The sequence below is a fragment of the Carettochelys insculpta genome, chromosome 4 (assembly GCF_033958435.1).
Source record: "Carettochelys insculpta isolate YL-2023 chromosome 4, ASM3395843v1, whole genome shotgun sequence".
Taxonomy (NCBI): Eukaryota; Metazoa; Chordata; order Testudines; family Carettochelyidae; genus Carettochelys; species Carettochelys insculpta.
This window is the reverse complement of record NC_134140.1, coordinates 30,756,388-30,775,604: the sequence shown is the minus strand read 5'-3', so window position 1 is coordinate 30,775,604 and position 19,217 is coordinate 30,756,388. Positions and strand designations below refer to the sequence as shown.

General features: G+C 44.2%; 1 protein-coding gene across 3 annotated transcripts in view; it reads right to left on the bottom strand.

Moving 5' to 3' along the window:
- Window positions 1–18,581, bottom strand: part of NCAPG (non-SMC condensin I complex subunit G) — a 42,530-nt gene extending 23,949 nt beyond the window's left edge. The window contains exons 1-9 of one of the 3 annotated variants that reach the window (XM_074991753.1): window positions 18,398–18,581; window positions 17,969–18,081; window positions 15,294–15,503; window positions 13,916–14,144; window positions 13,000–13,145; window positions 11,734–11,818; window positions 9,978–10,170; window positions 4,353–4,502; window positions 362–502 (exon numbers count right to left, since the gene is read on the bottom strand). In XM_074991753.1, the coding sequence (XP_074847854.1) occupies window positions 362–502; window positions 4,353–4,502; window positions 9,978–10,170; window positions 11,734–11,818; window positions 13,000–13,145; window positions 13,916–14,144; window positions 15,294–15,503; window positions 17,969–18,079 (1,265 nt within the window). In that variant the 5' untranslated portion in view covers window positions 18,080–18,081; window positions 18,398–18,581. Of the gene's footprint in view, window positions 1–361; window positions 503–4,352; window positions 4,503–9,977; window positions 10,171–11,733; window positions 11,819–12,999; window positions 13,146–13,915; window positions 14,145–15,293; window positions 15,504–17,968; window positions 18,082–18,397 lie in introns of those variants that run through there. The other 2 variants (XM_074991754.1, XM_074991755.1) reach the window with 2 other exon arrangements.
- Window positions 18,582–19,217: the final 636 nt, after the last annotated feature.

Sequence of the window (19,217 nt, the reverse complement as noted above, 5' to 3'; positions counted from 1 at the left end):
CTCTCTCAACTATTTCCATTGCAAGTTGCAGCTAAAGAGATGGTTTTAATGAATCAAAATAATAAGATCAGCTTGAAGTCTAAAATGGAATCTACATCCTTGCTTCTGACATCACAACTCAAGAGGCTGTTCACTTGGAACTTAATTAACAATTCTGGTCATCATGAAGACGTCAGAAGAGAAAATAAATGAATTCATGCTCCTGGAGTTCAGCATAAATAATACTATTGCTTGGTGTTCCATGGTCTCAAAAAGTTTTAGAAACACTGTTTTTTTAGAACAAGCAAGTGGGTTTCCATAGTTAAGGGCACGAAGTCAGTAAGACAAACCTGTACATGCATATAATTTTTACAGAGCTCACCTTCCTCCCTCTTCACTGGAATCCATGCAGCCAACAATAAGAATCAACTGCTGACCTATAAATTCTTTTGTCATCAAGTTTTCAATGCAGCAAAAATCTTCCCTTTGTTCTTCACTCAGAACCGGCATGTTCTGAAGGTAACTGAACACAAAGGACAGTCATCATTACATGCAGGATCTTTATTGCTAAGCCAAAATACAAAAGTGTTCCTTTCTACTTCTGTGTAACAAAGGTTATGTATCTTTTTAACACAATACTTTGATGGTACAACATGAAGTTCAGCATTCATGCATTTTCTTTTTGAAGATTCCTACCATCCTGGACATTTATAAGGCACGCAAATAAAATAGCTCACATGTTTGAAATCCATATAAACCTACACTGAGATTTTTATAAATGTTAAAAAGTCAGAAAATGACCAGGTTTATTTTGAATATGCCTCATACAAGTGGGAATTAAGCTTGCATAAAAATCTTTAAATACGCATGAAACATTTCTCAAATAAATGAGCAATTAAAAGATTTTGTGTAATTATAGCACTGAATAGAGCATTATCAGATATACAGATTCTAAGAAAGTAGTTTATATGAGAAGTACCCAGTAAGCCATTCTAAAGTAGCATGCACCAGACTAGACGCCATACACTAATACTGAAAGTTTGCTTAAGGACAGTCCATATGCACAAAGGAGAAATTTATGGCTGGTGATTTCCTGACTTTCTTTGGAGCCACTACCCTTTAAATTTTCATTCCTTGGCTATGCACACATGTTCTGCAGACCGTTACTTAGATTCACAAAAAAAAGATAATGTCCATGAACAGTACATGTCAAAGTGTGATTTTCAACTACAGTCACATCCAAACATATTCTCCAGAACACTCATGCATTTTTCAGTAATGTTTATTTTTATGCCAAATACTAAGTTACCCTCCCTAGTCTCATAAGTTCAGACCTAGCTCTACTAAAGAAATCAATTGTAACTTTCTTTAAAATGGGGTAGGTATCTCCCCAATATCCAGTACACCCTCCTCATACTCAAGATGTCAGAACTATTTTTCTCCACTCAAAAAAAAAAAAAAGTACAAAATGTGGAAAAAAACAAGACTAAAATATTTTTAACCTGAAGAGCAACCATTATAATAAAAATACTTCTAAAGAAATTCTGATTCAGTTAAAAGACTTTCCATCTCTTATGGAAATTAGAAAAAAGAGGAAGATGCAAACAATTTTGAAAATGTGCAACTTTGCATTTAAGTCATTCCCTAGGACTCAATTGAGTGTCATTTAGTTACAGCCCTTCACAAGTGAGTTACAGCATGGATAAGAGTAGCATAATACAAACTAAAGTTACAGTTTTAATAAAATCCATAACAGATTTCACATGCTGTAGCATGGGCAGTGGATATAATAGACTGGGGAGGGTAAGCCTCCTCTAACCAAGCTCTGGCCCTACCCATACTCTGCCCTGTCCCTCATGCCAGCAGGAGCACAGCTCTGCTGCCCTCCAGAGGCCCACTGCTGGGTGTGGTTCAGAAACCCTGGTGCCAGCCTAGGACTTGGCAGTTCACCTGGGGCTCTCCTCATCATAGGAAGCAGGCAGGAGGCTTTGGCACTTGGTGCTCCAGCAGACAGGAGGAGAAGCGAGACCTTGGGTGCAAACTGTGAGATCGTGAGGTAAGCATCCCCAAAGGGGAGGCTCACATGCCACCTATGTGATGTACTTTAAATTTTCCAAAACCCATTTTTAAGATCACTACGTAATGAAAGTGTAGGAGGACACTGTAGTAAGATGCAGGCCTCAGCCCATACAGCACAGGCCTGGTTTGCAGCCTAAGGCATAGCAACAATGGACAAAACACGGCTAAAAGCAATGCTAAGCTGTGAGCAAGTGGCAGGCCTCTGCTAACAGAAACTTGGCACAGACAGGGCTGAGTGTATAAAGTACTGGTTGGTAATTGGTGCAGGTGCAGAACAATAATTGGTACAGTTCATAAGTTGAAATCACAAGATACCACCAGCTCATTAAAAAAAGACTTTGGTACTGATGCCTCAGTTCAGGAAGGGATCTAAAATAACAACATGATGGATAAGAAATGATGTAGCTAAACCATGAGGTACAGGGTGATTGGTGGAAACTGGACAATGTCAGCAGTTAAGGTGTGCTTTGTTTTTTTTGTACCCGTGTATAACATGATATCCTGGGGGGAACTGTCTTTGTCTGACCAAAGGGGGCAATGGAATTTCCACTGGCTGTGTCAGTCCATTGCAGCAGGGTGCCTATGTAGTGTATCTATACAGTATACTACACTTGCTAACTGTTATTTGTACCTTGCTTGACAAAAAAAAAAAAAAACTGTAGCCAGGCGCCTTTGTTCCTTGGCCGGTCTGTGGTCTTTAGGGGACCATGCTGTGGTCATTGGGCTCAAACACCTTAAACCAAACAGCTGTACAAATAATAAAACAAGGGCTGCATCTACACCAGCCCCCTTCTTTCAGAAGGGGCATGGTAATGAGCAAGTTGGGAAGATGCTAATGAGGTGCTGCCTGTGTATTGGCGCATGTTTTTTTCGCTCTGTTTTTTAAAAAAATAAATAAAAGGGTACTTGAAACAAGTGTGATTATTTTGGGTTATTTTGACAAATAAAACATGTAGAATTTTAAAATAGTGTGCAAAAATTTTGATGTTTTGGCACTGATTTCCTCCAGGAATAGGTTATATTTACAGGACGAAAATGTTTTAATTCTGAGCCTGATGACCTTCAATTTGTGAACAAATGTTTCCAAAGAACAGTAAATTGTTTATCCCAATCTTTTAACATGCATATTAATTTGCCAGAGATATTATTATATATATTTGTAAACAGAATGCATTTAGTATCATAGGGAAAGAATGCCCCTCAAAAATATTAATTAGTCAAAGGGCATGTCTGCACAATTGAGTTGACCTAAGTCAATGTACAGCTACCTTAGTAATTAAAGCAGTGTTTCATATTCACACTATGCACCTTCTGTTGACAGTCAGCATCCACACCTGGAGCACTTCCACCAAATTAACTGTGTGTGATACAGTTGGACCCCAACCACCATCTTGAGGCAGGCTGACAGCTCATTATTGGCAGCAAAGTTCACAGTTGGAGACCCCCCAGAGTTCAAGCTACAGGCCCTTTCCCACAATATGGGGCTGACAGTCTGGGCCACGAGTTTTCAACTGGCACCTCTTTTAGGACTCTTTTGTGGCTCCCAATGCTGTAACTGCAAACCACACACCTCCTGATTTTTTCCGATAAATGGAGGAGGGCTGCATGGAGCTGACAGCCAAAAGGCAGAGTAGCAGTGTCTACACCAATGGTGGGCAACTAGAGACCCATGGGCCACAGGAAGCCCACTGGTGCTCCACCTGCAGCCCACAGACCCCTGGCTACCTCCCTTTCCCACATGCCTCACACACCAGGCACTGGAGCCCCACATTCCCTGTTCCTCCCACTCCCTCCCAGAAATGGACCACCACAAATTGACTGTTTGAAGGGTTCCAGCTGAGAGAGAGGCAGAGGAGCAGGGAAGGAGTGCTTATCGGGTGATTTGAAGCTTTGAAAGTGCTGGGAGGGAGAGGAGCAGGTAAGTGCAGAGCTGTGGTGCCCCAGCATGCAAAAGGCACATGGGAGAGGAAGGTGCATACAGGGGTTGTGGGTGGAATTCCAGTGGAGACATGGGCTGCTGCAGCTCACTGAGGTGAAAGAGGGCCACCCACTACTTCTGTTTTCTCATCCCTAGTCTACAGTAATAGAGTCTCCCTAAGTACATGAACTTAAGCAGAGGTGGAGTTAAGTCCATGCAGTAGACGACACCAGTGGGAGATACATTTTAGCATAGACGCAGGTCAACATAATCAGTCTTACGTTGAACTGATGCTATAGTGTAGACTAAACCCAAGAAATATTCTCAGCAGCTTTTCTTACAGCAGTGGTAACTGAACATTTTAAAATATATTTACCTTAACAGATAATCTGCATATACAGCAGGTTCAGACAAAATCTGCTCCATCAAAGCTTCACCTTCTTCCCCTTTTGATTTTAAATACTCACAAAGAGATCTCCAATATACAACACTCTCAGCAGTCAGGTCTTCCACTGGAATCAGTTTCCTAAAAATAAATAAAAATACATTTACATGCACACACACCCTGCTGAAATCAGTTAAATATATCAGAAACTTAAGAGAGACAGACAAGGTGGAAGGAGGTATTATATTTTATTGGACCAGCTTCTGTTGGTGAAAGAGACAAGCTTTTGAGCTCACACAAAGCCCTTCTTCAGGTCTGGGAAAAGTACTCAAGTGTCACACCTAAATATAAGATTGAACAGATTGCTTAGCTTAAGTCAGGGGTGATTGACCTTTTCTAATAGGGGGTGTGGGGAACCACAACCCCCAATAGACTACAATAACCTTAGGGAGAGCAAGTATGTGGGCAGTTGGATCAGTGCCTTTATGTTTTCCAGGGATTGAGGCTCATCCAGAATCAGACTGCAGCAGCAGGCTAATCCAGCACCTGGGGTTAAATCAACCATCTGCAACCAATTAAAACGTGTGGAACCCTTTAAAAGGCTTCCCTCAGCTAAGGAGGGGGCAGAAAGAAAGGGGATAGGCCAGGAAAGAGGAAAGAACTGCAGAGAAGACCGTATAAGAGGAAAGGCTCGCCAGAGCAGCCAGTAGAAGGTACTGCAGGTGGAATCCCAGTGGGATATGGGCTGCTACGGCCCACTGAAGTGAAGGAGGAACACTTCACTGGGGAAAGTGTCTGGGGAACTGGCCCAGGAAGAAAGCTGTTGCACTTTGGGTTGAGGGAGACAGCTCCTCCAGCAGCAGCTATGTAGGATCCCTGGGCTAGAACCCGGCTTGAGTGGAAGGGGACTGGGTTCCCCCCCCTGACTACCCCACACTCTCCAGGGCAGCTTGGAAGGAGTGGGAGAAGACCCAACACGCCTGGGGGAACTTCCCCGGTTCATGACTGTGCCAACGATGAGAAGGGCTCAATAAGCCGTGTCCTGCTCCTGGGAAAAATAGGAGGCAGAACAAAAAGGACACAGTGAGCCTCTGAGGCAATTCTGTAACTGCCACAAAGCATAGGACCCACAAGGAGTTGCTCAGGACTTTGCCACAGGGGCCATGTGTCAATTTTTCACATGTCCTGGAGGCCAAACACAAAAGTCCAAACTCATGCCCTCCTGTCTCCAGACTTAATCCCTTTCAGCCCCAATCCTGTCCCCCCACCCCCCAGGCTTCACCCTTCTCAGTCCCAAACCCAGTATTAACCCACCTCCGATGATGCCTGTCCCCCCCACAGCTGTCGCTCCTTCACGGCGGTCGCTGCCTTCTCAGTGTGGCTGTGCAGCTCCCTGACACCAGCTCTCCTACTCCTTTCCCCCACCTGCAGCATGGGAGGCTCCCTGACCTGCAATGCTGAAATAATGGAACTAAATTTAATTGGTTTAAACAGCCAGATCCCTCCAGATACCCTGCCAGCTGTTAAACCAATTTAGTTCCATTATTTCAGAGCAGGGAGCCGGAGGAGGAGTCAGCAGTTCCAGCGTCCAGAGCTGCAAATGGCTCCTGAAAGAGCCTTGTGCAGCTCTGAAACCACAGGTTGCTGACCATGCGCCGCACACTCACCTTTACCGGCTTGGATAAAATAGTGTCACTGCCAGCATTGCAGGCCAGATGAAAAGGCTTCACAGTCCAGATTCTTGCCCACTGGCCATGTGTTGGCCACTCCTGGCTTAAGTACTGTTGTTAGCATATATTTTCCAAGGAACCATTAAAGGTGAAGGGGCCCATTTACTCCAGACCAGTCATGGGGTGTATGAAGGGTGGTGCTGGTGGGTTATAGATTGTTGTAATAAGCCATAGATCCAGTATTTGTTCAGTCCAGGATTTTTAGAGTACTTCTACATTTAAGTTTTTCTTGCTGTCAGTGTCACCAGTGACAGAAAACAGGTTAAAAAAAAAAAAGCGCTGGTTTATGCATTTATATACTTCCACAGACCTCATAGTATTTACATTTGCAGCACTTCCATTCCCTGATCATAGCAACACCCTAAGAACAGCTATCCCACTGTGCAGCTCTCATGGGAGGTGGAGTGACCTCCCACTCCCCAAACACTAGCTCAGCACTGCTGCAAGCCAGGGATCCTGTAAGTGCAGCAGGCACTGTCATCTGGTCAGATGAGAAGGGAGTACTTGCAAACAAATTTGCAAGGGCAATTTCAAAGTTCCTAGGGCTTTACAGGGAGAAGGGTGGCTCTCTGTTTATCTGGCACCAGAGCAACAGATATGCTGGCTAGAGTGGTCATATGGGCACTCAGATATCCTGCAGAGTCTGAAAGCTTTGTGAACAGTGGGAATGTCTTCACTTGCACATGATCATGAAAACATCACCAGTACAAGAACTATTTGCCTCTCCTGGAAGGGTTTCCCCACTGCCCCCTCCCTCTCCCCCCCCCCCCACGAAACATCAGTTTTACTGCAAAAAGACAAGGGCAAGCGCAGAGGTTCCCACAGTTTTTATGCAAAAAGGGGCTTCCTCAGTTTTAAATGGCAAGTGTAGACATGCCTTTAGCATGTAGCTAAATTATGAATTGAAGATCCCATGCTTGTCTTTTTAACATGTTGGATAGTTCCTTTTGAGAACGAGGACCGAGAGGTCCAATACACAGTGATCAGTTTGTGAAAAGTGCTGACCCATGGGTGGTATTTTTTTTCCATTTAAAAACAAAAATACTCTGAGTTCATTCAAGAGCATAGTGATTGTCTGGTTTCACCAATACAAATGATACCAGGACATGCGGTGCACTGAAGGAGGTACCCAGGTATAAGTCCCATCAATCTTGAAAGATGGGTTTGAGAGTGTGTGGTTATTGTTTCAGTGGAGAGATCTCTTTCAGGATGCAGCCCTCTTTCCTGGACTCCACATTCTGGCCTTTGAATAATGACCCCCCAACTCTCCACGCTCATCAGAAGCAAGATCCCCATGGAGGAAGGACATCAACTCAAACCAGCACCAGACCATGTCAGGACAGCAGATACAAAAACCGTACACCTATCTTCACTGCTACAATGATCAAAACCCTCCCCCACCGCAACCCACCATTCAGGATCCTTCGGACCTACATTTACAACATCCCTACTCAAATCTGTAATCCCCTTTTATAGCGTCAAAGACCACAATGGCACTTTTAGCCACAGCATCACATCAGGAGATCACATTTAGCCAAATTATACAACATAAGTCTGTTTCAGTTTCACTGCCTTCCAGGACAGAGTCCCCCTCCTTCCATCCTGTAAATATGGCCTATATTCTTTATTTCTACATGCAGCCACCCAAACCAAGCAATCCAGACCCCAAACACTATCAGTGACTTGTCTTCCTCATTATTTACCATTCCCACTTTTTATATTATCTGCACATGTAGCCAGTTAGTGTTTTGTCTAATTTTTTCCCCACCCAGGTACAGAATGAATTTTGTTCTGTGAATGAATATGGAGTTGATGTGTAGCTCATCACCCCATATTGGTGCAAAACAAAATTTGTTTGAAGGGAGGTGGAGCTGTAGGGTTCAGAGTGTGACAGGTGGATCAGGGAAGAGGCAGAGGGGTCATGTTCAGGGGGTGCAGGCTGTCCCAGGACTGCAATGAGGGGAGAGGACTACCCACAGCAACCACTGAGCTGATGCCTCTCTCATGGCTGTGGCAGGTCTGTGGCTGAGGAGGAAGAGCACCTTTCCCACAGCTGCTTCAGGTCGGTGAATGGCTTGGTTGGGTCCAGCCTGTAGAAGAGGAATCTTTACTCACTGCAGCCCTGAGTGCCTGCGTGGTGCTAAATAACCTGCTGTCGTACCTCGCAGTCAGGTAACTTAGAGGAAAATTAGCCAGCGATTAACTAGTTTTCTTCCAGGTTGCTAAGAGAAATATTAAATAGCACAAGGACAAGCATCTTGCAGAAACATTATATAGCAAAAGATCCCTGCAGTAGCCCATTATAAAGACACCAGCTCTGACAATCTCAAAGTTTCCCAGACCTGAATTGGTCCAATAAAAATATTACCTCACCAAGGGTTACCACTTATGAGTCCTCCAGGACATAGCCTCTCTTTATTAAGCCTTTTTTCCTCTGTACAAGTGGAGTTTTCAAAACAACATCCATTCACCATTTCATCCTAGTTTTGAGATTTGGCATATACTAAAAATCAATTTAAAAAGTGGCTATATGTTGACTTTGTATTTTTCCAGTTTTTTCATCAAAATGCCTTGCATGAAGCCAAATGCCTTATAGAAGCTAAATATCTTAAATCAGTATTACCACCATTATCCAGACAATAGGACCTGGGAGATTATTCTGTGGGTGGGGCAATGCAGAGAGATCTCCCCTAGAGGGGTACTGTGCAGAGACACACATGCTGGCCTTAGCAACCAGTCACTTTGAACAGCATGCAGGAGCACAGCAGGCAAGGAGTGGGCCCAAGCGTCCCACTGGGCTGTTGGACATTGCAGACAGAGTATCATGATGGGCTGAATCCGAACATTTAGTGGGTCAGAGGCTTTATTTTGCTCACCTCTGCCTTAAACAGTCATACCAATTTTTCACCCAAAAGGTCCTAGTTTACTACTCATCATTCCTTTTAACATTTTCAAATATCGTCACACCATTCACTGTCTTTCTCATCCTCTAGGACTGACCTAGTCACAAGACTTATTAAAATAATATTAAAAAAAAAAATCCAGAGAACTCAGCAACCAGCTTTTTAAAAGCCCTTGGATGAAAGTTATTCAGAGCTGCCAATTTTAAAACATCTAACTTTAGTTGCTGACCTTTAATATCCTTCTAAATTACTATCATTCCAGTAGCATGTCACAATTGTCATAGAATAGGCTGTCCATTTTTCTCCACATATTCAGAACAATTTATTAAACGTCTAACTCTTCTGCGCTACTGACAACTAATTTACAGTAAGCAAGGGATAATCACCATTAACGTTCCTTTTGTTTCCAATACACTAAAAAAAAAAAAAAAAAAAAAAAAAAAAAACCACACCACACCACACCCTCCTTTAACTCTAACTGGCTATGATATTATCCTTGGGACCTCTTGCTTCCCTTATCAGTTTTCTAGTTTCTACCACACATTCATTAATATCAACTTCCCCTTTTTCCTTTTGCCGTATATATTTTTGTACTGCTGCTTCCTCGTTCCCTGTAAGCCAGGCTGTTTTACTAACCAGTGTAACCGTCTCTCTCAGCAGCTGGATTGTTGCTTTTTGAGCACCAAGTAAGGTCATCTTAGATACTAGTTATCACTTGAGATTTCTGTTTACACTCTCAGATGATTTGGCTCAAATGTCTTAAACTTTGTGAAACTAGCCCTTTGAAATAGCAATCAAAAACATTAGAAGATAATTATTCTCTTAACCATCTTTAATATCTATCAACACAATGTTCACTGAATTCAGTGCCCAGTACGCAATTTCTTCTTTGCCATTGAAAAAGACCCCAAAAAACTGACAGCCCATGCTGAAAGTTGACAAAAAATGTTGATCTTTTAGATAAACAGAGCTGATTTACGTACCTGTCATCAAGGTTTTTGCAGTTTTGAACTAAGTCATTAAGCGGAGATAATGAAAACATTGCATTAAGCACCAGGGCAGCGACTTCAGGGCAGTTTTCTACATCCAACCGATGAAGCAATTCCAAGACATTCCCCTCAGTCAACCGTAACCAGGCTTGAAGAAGTTTCTTCTGCACAACCTCCTTAACAGCATCTATTCACAAAAGAATAGAATCGATATTCTAAAGATTAAGTATATTTCCCAAATACTTCTGGTATTCTACACTTCTTAGAAACTAATGCATATATGAAGACAATAAAACAAATACTGATGTAGCGCCGCTGCAGAGGAGCAGCTATTTACATTGCTATAAGGAACGCTGGACAGGTCTACCAATGGCTATTAGTCATGATTGTGAGGGATATTACCCCAGGGCCTAGGTGTTCCAAAACATCTGACTGCCAGAAACTAGGTCTGGACAGAAGATGGCTCACAGAATGAGCTGTCCTGTTCCATTCATTCACTCTGAAGTATTTGGCACCAGCCATTGTCAGAAGGCAGGTTACTGGGCTAGATGGACGGTTGGTCTTACCCAATATGGAAATTCTTATGTTTTTATTATGAGAAGTGTGGTCCTTCTAGATGTTTTGCCTACATGGATTGGACCTACTTGTGCACACCCCCTGTGTGAGATTACAGTCTCCCAATCAGCAGTGTTCTGCTGGTCATGCTTGGGTTCTGCATGTTTCTGTGCACTTTCTCCTGCACATAAGACCATGCACAGCAGACCAGGAGTAGGGATAGAGAATGCGTGATTGCAAGTTAAGCGCAACCCTCATGGATCCGGTTCAACCCTTCCTGCAGCCCCGGTTCAACTCCCCCATGGCCCTGGCTCCAACCCACCACCCCCGCACACGGCTACAGTTCAGCTCCACTTTCTGATCTCCCTGCAGCCCTAACCCACCCCAAGCTTAACGCTTCTCAACACCTCATCCCCCCGCAAGACTTATCTTTCAAAAGGAGCACCGGGTGCTCCAGCTGCAGAACATGCGTTCTGCCGAGGAAAAAAGCCGCCCCCAACTTATGCATAACTCGAGGGACTACTGTACTCATGAGACATGAATAAAAATAGCTTGAAGGGCTTGAATAGGATGTTGGGGTGCAGGAGGTGTTGTGGCTCCAGTTGGTGCTCACATTCAGCAACTTCTAAAAGCAGAAATGTGTCCCTCTGGCTCCTAGATGCAAGGATGGCCAGGTGGTTCTTGACAATGATCCCAGATGCAAGTACCACAACCACAGCTTTCACTGGACAGAGGCAGCATGCACTGTCTCTGGGTGCCCCTGCATCCAGGAACCAGAGGGCCATGTCACCACTTCCGGGAGCAGGGAGGAGCCAGGTAGAGACCATGCCTACACCGCAACCAGTAAGCAGTGCTAACTGGAGCCACCAAGGTCCCCTTTCAAAGGATGTTCTGGTAAAAACTGGAACCCTGGCAATCTTAAACTAAACCTAGTTGGAAAAAAAAAAATACTACCCTTGCATTAAACTCTTCACAGTCTATATAATATAAAAATTAAAAAAGTGACAATGTAGGACTCCCTAAAATCCTCTATTACCTAATTGAACTCTGTTAAATTTTCTGCTTTCAAATTATTTCTATACTGTATGTCTTCCACATTTTCTTTCAGAATATTTTTTAAATACCTGAAACAAAAACGTTTAAGGAACAGATGCTCTGTATAGCAAAACACATTCAGAAATGGAAATTTTCTCACCAGATCTGTCATTAAGTCCTTGGTGCAACAGTTTTACTCTCTGAGCTATGGACAAAGCTCTCATGTGAACTTTTTCTGCCAAAACCTAGAAATAAACAAACACACACACACACAAAGCAGGAACTGGTTTTGGACTACCAAATACATTTCTACAAATTATATACAACAAATTGAAATTCAACAGCTAAAGCTCTCATTAGGGCTTTAAAGCTCAGAACGATATAAAAAATTAAGATTTTAAAATAAACAATTAGAAAGTTCATTTATTGTTTCTGTGGCAACTATAAAGCTCTCTTGCCATAATACCATACAAACTAATAAGACACTAAAAGCTATGGTCCTTAACAAGAAACAATGTGAAAACAGCCCTTCCCCTACTCCATACTTCATTTTTCTTCAAACACAGTTCCATTTGGGTCTCAGAGCAGAATTTTGGAGCTTAAGTCTTCTTTCCTTCCTGCTTAAGACGACAATTTCACAACTAAAACTGTATAGAAGTGACTTTCCCTTTAAAGCTCCTGCCAATGGTGACACAAACAAGACTGCTACATTACTTAAACCCATTTTTTTCCTTCCAAGTTCACTAATATGAGGATTCAGCCTCAAAAACAAGTCAGATCATTGAGGGTCTCTATCAGAAACTATGAGAATTAACACAGTAGTCATCATGCCAAATATTGTGCTTGTATGTGGTACAGTAGTTTCTTTTCTTTCATACTGTAAGCTCTGAGACAGGACTCACTTTTATATTTGTGCAGCACCTAGCACAGGTGGGTGCTACCACAGTAATAGTCATTCATATGATGATAGCACAAAAAAAGGACATGCCAAACAAGTACCACACGAAGATAACTACCAACACCACCCAGATTTTAGGAAACAATATCTACTTACAGCTATAAATCTTGATTCACAAACACCTGCTGATCGGTAGAGAAAGACTGTAGGTAGTAAGCATAGCAATGCTTTCTGTTCCTGAAGAGTTGGGCCCTAGACCTAACACACTTTACCATAAACTACTTTTTACAATGGAGTGCCATGAAAGTTGCATCATGAAGAAAAAACCTGACTACTTATGTTATTGGGTCAGAAAATGCTATTTAGAAAATTCCTTGAATGTATCACTCTTATGCAGTGACTTTTTCTGGTAAATGAACATATCAACCATTTTAGTTAATTTTCTCACTAGAAATGCTTTATAAGTTTTATAAAAATGTTTACTACATTGCTTAAAGTTTTGGAACTGAAATTGAGAGACCTGTTTACCTCATAGGCCAGTTTCCTGACAGCCTCTTTTACATCCATAGTGCGGCCTACAATTTTTGGCAAAGTCTTAGCTGATGGGGCAATACATGACAACACTGCACGTCTCACTTCTGAATTTGAATCATTTTCAAGCAAAGCATTGTAAACTGAAAACAAAACAAAATCAGTCATTAGTACTAAACATTTCTTCAAGTTCTAATATTCGCATCATAATAAAACCCAGATACCTGCAAATACAATGTGAGCAAAGTTCAGATCAATTAACAATTCTTCTCTGTACAACTCTTATGTTTTAGGTACTTTATAGAACACTTCAGGCCCTAACTATAACAAGTTTGACCTTTTATGTCACTTAAGGGTCCCAGCTGCCAACTTCCCTCAAAAAAACCATCAAGCAGGACTTTCAGTTCAGAGTCTGTGATTGTGGTACTCTCTCACGGACGAAGGATTGTATTGTTCACTAGCAGACTTCAGATTGCACAGAAAGCCCACTTTTTTTGTCAGGCTTACCCTGATTTTTTTTTTAAACTTTGTTTTACTTAATCTGTTAAACCCATTACTCTCAATGTTTGGGGGGGATTTAAATACCTTTTATTTGATGATGCATTACCGAGGGCTACTTGGCTTGATCTTTTAGTTGGCAGTTTATTAGGTTAACACCTTTATTTTGATTTGTGTATTACTATATGACCGTTTATGCTGCTAGACAAACTATTTTAAGTAAATGTTGAACATTAGAGATTCAAATATTTTCTATCTTATACATCTGCATTCAAAATTACTAGAATTAGTAAGAAAATTACAGCCACATTTTTGTATAGTATTCAAGGGTTAATCAATACTTAAAGAATATTTTAGATGAGATTAAGTCAACTGTGCTTATTAAAAGAAAGGACAACAGGTATACAAAACACACCATTTACCACAGGACAATTCTCATTACTGGGATCCTGAAGTCTAGCCAATGCCAGTACAGCTTGGATTCTCACATTTGGAATCTTATCCTTCAGTCTAATTAGCATGGCTTCGTTAATTTTATCAAAGAGATCATCATCAATCTGGGCATTCTCTGGCAAACTTCCCAAAAGCTTATTAAGAAGCTGGCACACTCGAAATCTAACAGCATGGCTGTTTGCACTGTGAGACTAAAAACAAAAAAGGCATCAAATTGGTCAAAGGGTTCTGATTTTGATCAGTTACAACTTCATAAACAACTCATGTACGGCTTTTCCTAATTTTCACATTACATGTAAATGTTGATTCATAACTACTTAATACTGTGGATACACCCTCCCCGGCCCCCCCGCCAAAAAACCCCACACACACATATTTTTACTCCAGAGCCATCAAATCACAACTTCAACCATATCAGAGGCGTAGCTGTGTTAGTCTGTATCTGCACAAACAACAAGAAGTCCGGTGGCACCTTTCAGACTAACGGATATTTTGGAGCATAAGCTTTTGTGGTCAAAGACCTGCTTCATCAGATGCAATATGTCCACTATATTGCATCTGTCAAAGCGAGTCTTTGCCCACAAAAGCTTATGCTCCAAAACCTCTCAGTTTATAAGGTGCCACATAACTTCAACTGTAATTCTAAAAAGACTTATACATGTTACTATTGTCAGCAGTTTTACTGAAATTATGGTAGTAAAGTTAAGCAAAGCCTTGGCAGGATTTGGGCCTTAAGATGCAAAAGAACAAGTATTTTCCCAACAATAACTGTAATATGCTTTCTCCAGCCCCACAAAGAACCAAAATTAAATATGAAGAGGCTCCCTGTTCTTTGGAAATGCAGAAAAGTCATTTTGGTTTAGTATTACCAATTTCAAAATCAAAAACTTATTTCTATTTGTAATTTCTTATTATGGGAATACTAAAGTTCTATTAAAATAATGCAATAATGAACAGCCTATTGAGGCAAGTTCTACACGAGAAGGTTTTGGTTTAACTACACTGGTATACTTGAACTACCAAACCCTCCTAGTGCAGACAGAAAATATCAGTATGGCAGTGATTGTATCAGTAGAATTTATGCCTCTTTGATAAGGCATAAAACATACTAGCATAAGCAGCTTATATAAATAAGTGCATCTCTGCAAGGTCTCTTACTGACACAGCTATATGAGGCAAAAATAATCCCTTTACCAGCTACGATGGTAAAATTTAAATTTAGGCCACGCATTAAATTTATACGGTGTACCACTTGTTACATACATTACAATGCCAAGTTTTTCCCCTTACATAGAGATTTCATTACTACATCAATAATTTGATAAATGTTACCACAGTACCTTAATCAGAAAATTAAACAAATAACTCAGAAGTGAATTTTCTTCTTCTTGCTCCTCGTTACTATCTTCTTTCTCCAGCAAATGAAATGAAGTAACAAACTTAGCTGCAAAATTTATCACTCGTTCTACTGCTGGCTCACGCTTGTAGATTATCATAGCATACTTCAGGTAATAAACAAACTCCTCCTGAAAAATCACCTTATCCTTCTGCTGAAATATATCAAACAGAACATTAACCATTTTCCCATAACAGAATATGGAAGAGAGGCGGTGCCCCAGATAGGCAACTCCCATTCAGACATTTATAGGTATAAAACAATAAGCACAAATCCTCTGCTTTCAGCAAAATGTCCTGCTTAATAACTTAGCTGTCACAATCCGTGCCACAGTTTGAACTTTAGGTCCCCCTCTAAACTGAGTTGTCAACAAGCTAAAATGCTTCATCTACACCAGTCTACAGATGTTATTCTATCACTTCATCTCTGTAGTGGCTGAGTACTTTCTAGTAATGAATTACACAATGGAAGTAATATCTGTTATGTGGTCCATTCTGTTGTCTTGCTTGGGGGAAAACTGGGGCAGTAGGGGTGGCGTTCAACAACCTCCACAAGTTCCCAGGCAAGGTGTGTGTGGAGGAGGGTGGCTCCAGGTTCAGAAAGAAGCAGGCATCAGGCAGAAGCAGCAGGACTGGGAAAGCCAGCCCTTAATGCCACCCAGAGCGTGGCATTTGCACTCAACCCCCCCTCCCCCCACCTCAAAGACACAGCATGGAACTCCAGCAGAAATTAAAGAGCCTGGGACAGCTGCCGCCGCCGCCACCACCACAGTAACAGTAACCATGAGCACTGGGCTCCTTCAAATTGCTAGTTCATATCAGAATGGAAGGGACCTTGAGAGGTTCGTATCAGGATGGAAGGGACCATCGAGTTCACTACCACTGCACTCAGGATCTATCTGCACTCAGGACAGCAGGACCTATCACAAACCCTGACAGATATACGTATTTTTTTTAAATTAATCTAACCTGCCCCAAACCCTTGAAAGGCCCCCTCAGGGACTGAGCTCACAACCCCCGGTTTACAAAGCCACTGCTCTAACCACTGAGGTACCCAAAATAACTATCTGCTTTGTTCCTCCCCACACCTGATGAGTGGGTGGACAGGCTGGCCTGTGTGTACAATGCAGTGTATTTTTTTTTAAAATAAAGCTGCTTTTTTTTTAAATGCCCATGCTGCTAACATGTTAGAGAAAGCAAGATCAAACAGTATCTAGTTCCATGGTGTCCAATATGCCTCCTGTCCACCATGTGGTGAATGGGACACCAGGGTGTGGTGAATGGAGGGCCCTCTGCTCCACGTGCACATGCCAATAGTTTGTGGGAAAAGCATGTGGTGGCAGCCACTGGTGTGGCTCCAGTTGTGGCCTGAAGCGGGTGGTGCCACTGCAGCTGCAGGGCCAGCAGTTGGGGGGGGCACATTTCCAGCTGCAGGGTCCAGCAGTTAGGGGGTGGGAGGGCAACACGCACTTCCGGCCGCAGGACCAGTATGCATGTCCAGCTACACCAGCTGGTGAGTCACCAACAGCTGGGGAGCAGGGCTAGTGCCTGACTTTGTGGGGGAGGGGCAGCAATCAAGATGAACCCTATTGGACACCACTGATCTAGTTTGTTTTTTACCTCACCACAGTTCAATGTCTATTAAAGAAGTTTGTACCACTACCACGATTTTATAGATGAGGAAACTGAAGGGCAGGGAAGTGACTTGCCCAATGACAGAGCTGGGATTAGACCTGGAGTCTAGTGCTCTATCTGCTAGGGCAGGGGTGCACAAAGTGGGGGGTGTGACATTTTGTAAGGGGCACACCATGTGATTGGCTCCCTGCCCCCCCCCCAGCTTCTTCTGCCTGCCCCACCCTGAACTTCCTCCACCATGGCCTCTGCTGCTACTGTGGACATGGAGTGCCCCACCCCCACCGCTGGGCCAATCAGAATGTTCAGAGGTCCCTGAGTCAAGTGGTGGGTCCAAGCTGGTGAGTTCCTGGCTCAGGTAAGGCAGCCACAGTGGTCCCTTCAGCCCATGTCACCCTGACCCCGGGACTCCCCAGAGATGCCACTGTGAAGTGCGTGAAGTGAAGTTCTTTCACCCAACTTTCACATCTTAGACCATTAAAAAAAAAAAACTAACTAACTACAATGTTGCAAGAGATATTTTTCAAGTCTGTAGAGATAAAAATTAATAACTCAGTTCGCACGAAATCATCTAGCATTAAAGTGCTGGAAAGGCACGGCTGCCTTCAGCCCAGTGCCAAGGCTGCTCCACGACCCAGCTGTGAGTCCCCTTGACTTGCCCCCATGACCTCCTGGGATCCTTCCCCGAGTACCCCTCCCCCTTCGGACACCCCTTGGAGCCCCCCAGCAATCCCCTCCCCGCATCCCTTCCTGTGATCTTCCCACGGGCTAGGGGGACCGGGAGCGGCTAATTGCAGGGCTGCAAAGTGGGGCCTGGCCTAAGAAGTTTGCTCACGCCTGCGCTGGGCCCCCCAAAGCAGCACTGCTTAAACGTGGAAGGGAAGGTGCAGAAGTGGGCGAGGACCCTTAGCTCAAGCGGCAGTCTAAAACCTGTGGTCGCCCCACCCCCTGTGTTCCTGGCGTTGGCAACGCGGAGGAGACGACTCACCTGACTGTAGGTGCGCTTCAAACCCGCCACTAGCTTGGCCTGGCTCTGGTGAGGTTTCTGCACCAGCTCGAACGCACCTTTGATCTGCAGCAGCTTCTTCTCCGCTCCCATTGCTGGGGAGATAGAAGCCGGTCACTTCCCCGGGGGCGGGAAACAGCCCGGGAGCACTGGGGACAGCAGAGCTGGCCGGGGGCAGAGGCGCAGGTATTTTCCTGCGCGTGCACTAACTCCACCCACCCCGCACCGTCTCTGCACCTGTGTGCGGAGTTCCCCCTCCCCACCGGTCCGGTCCCGCGCCTGCTGCAGCAGCCCGCCTCAGACCCCCCCGGCGCCGCTCCAGTGCCTAGGCCCCGAGCCCAGGCCGTGAGGCGGGCGGCACAGGGCGTTCTCTCTCTCCTGGCGGTAACGTCCCGCCCGGGCGTCTCTCACCTGCCCCGCTCAATCGCGTCCCGCAGTACCAGTCTCTCGCTGCCGTCGCCGTTAGCTTCAAATTTGTCCCGAGCGCCACGAGCGTTGTCGCGAGAATTCCGGAGAGCGAAAAGCTACAGAGAGAAGGCGGAACGAGCGAGAGGAGGCGGGGGGGAGGAGAGGAAGTGGCAGGAATGGCCGGCAGGGCGCCGAGCACTAATGGGAACAGCCGGGGGGAGGAAGTGCAGTTGTAGGGACATCCTCGAGAGGGTAGGTGCGCAGGGCAGACGGAATAGCCGGGGAGGGGGTACAATTATAGGAACAGCCGGGAGGTGGTGGGTCGGCCATGAGGGGAGGAAGCACAGGCGTAAGAACAGCCGCCTGGGCGGGAAGTGGTGCAGCCTGTGCCGGAGCGTTGGGATCCTAGTGAAAGACGCTCCAACATGTTCTCTTGGCAGCCTCGGTGCAGGGACGGGGGAGGGGTTCCCTACCTCACGGTGTAGCTTGCCAGAGGGCGGGCACCACATGAACATCTGGACAGGCCTGAGCCCTGCCTTCCCCAGCGGGGTGGGGCGCTGTTTGTTACGAGGCCGCCTCATGATTGCAAATCTCAGCTCCCTTGGGGTGAACCCCCCGCTCCCGGAGTCGCATGAAGGACAGATCAAACGCATGACTACGAACTGGCGAACAGCTCCCGAGGTGGTAGTACTGCTGAAGAGGATGGGCGGGTTCCAGTGAACTGAACGAGTCATGAATTTACTGCAGCTGCAAAAAAGGGGGGGCAATATGATTTTGGGGTGTACGTGAACAGGAGGACGCTATGTAGTGTGGGCTCCAGCCC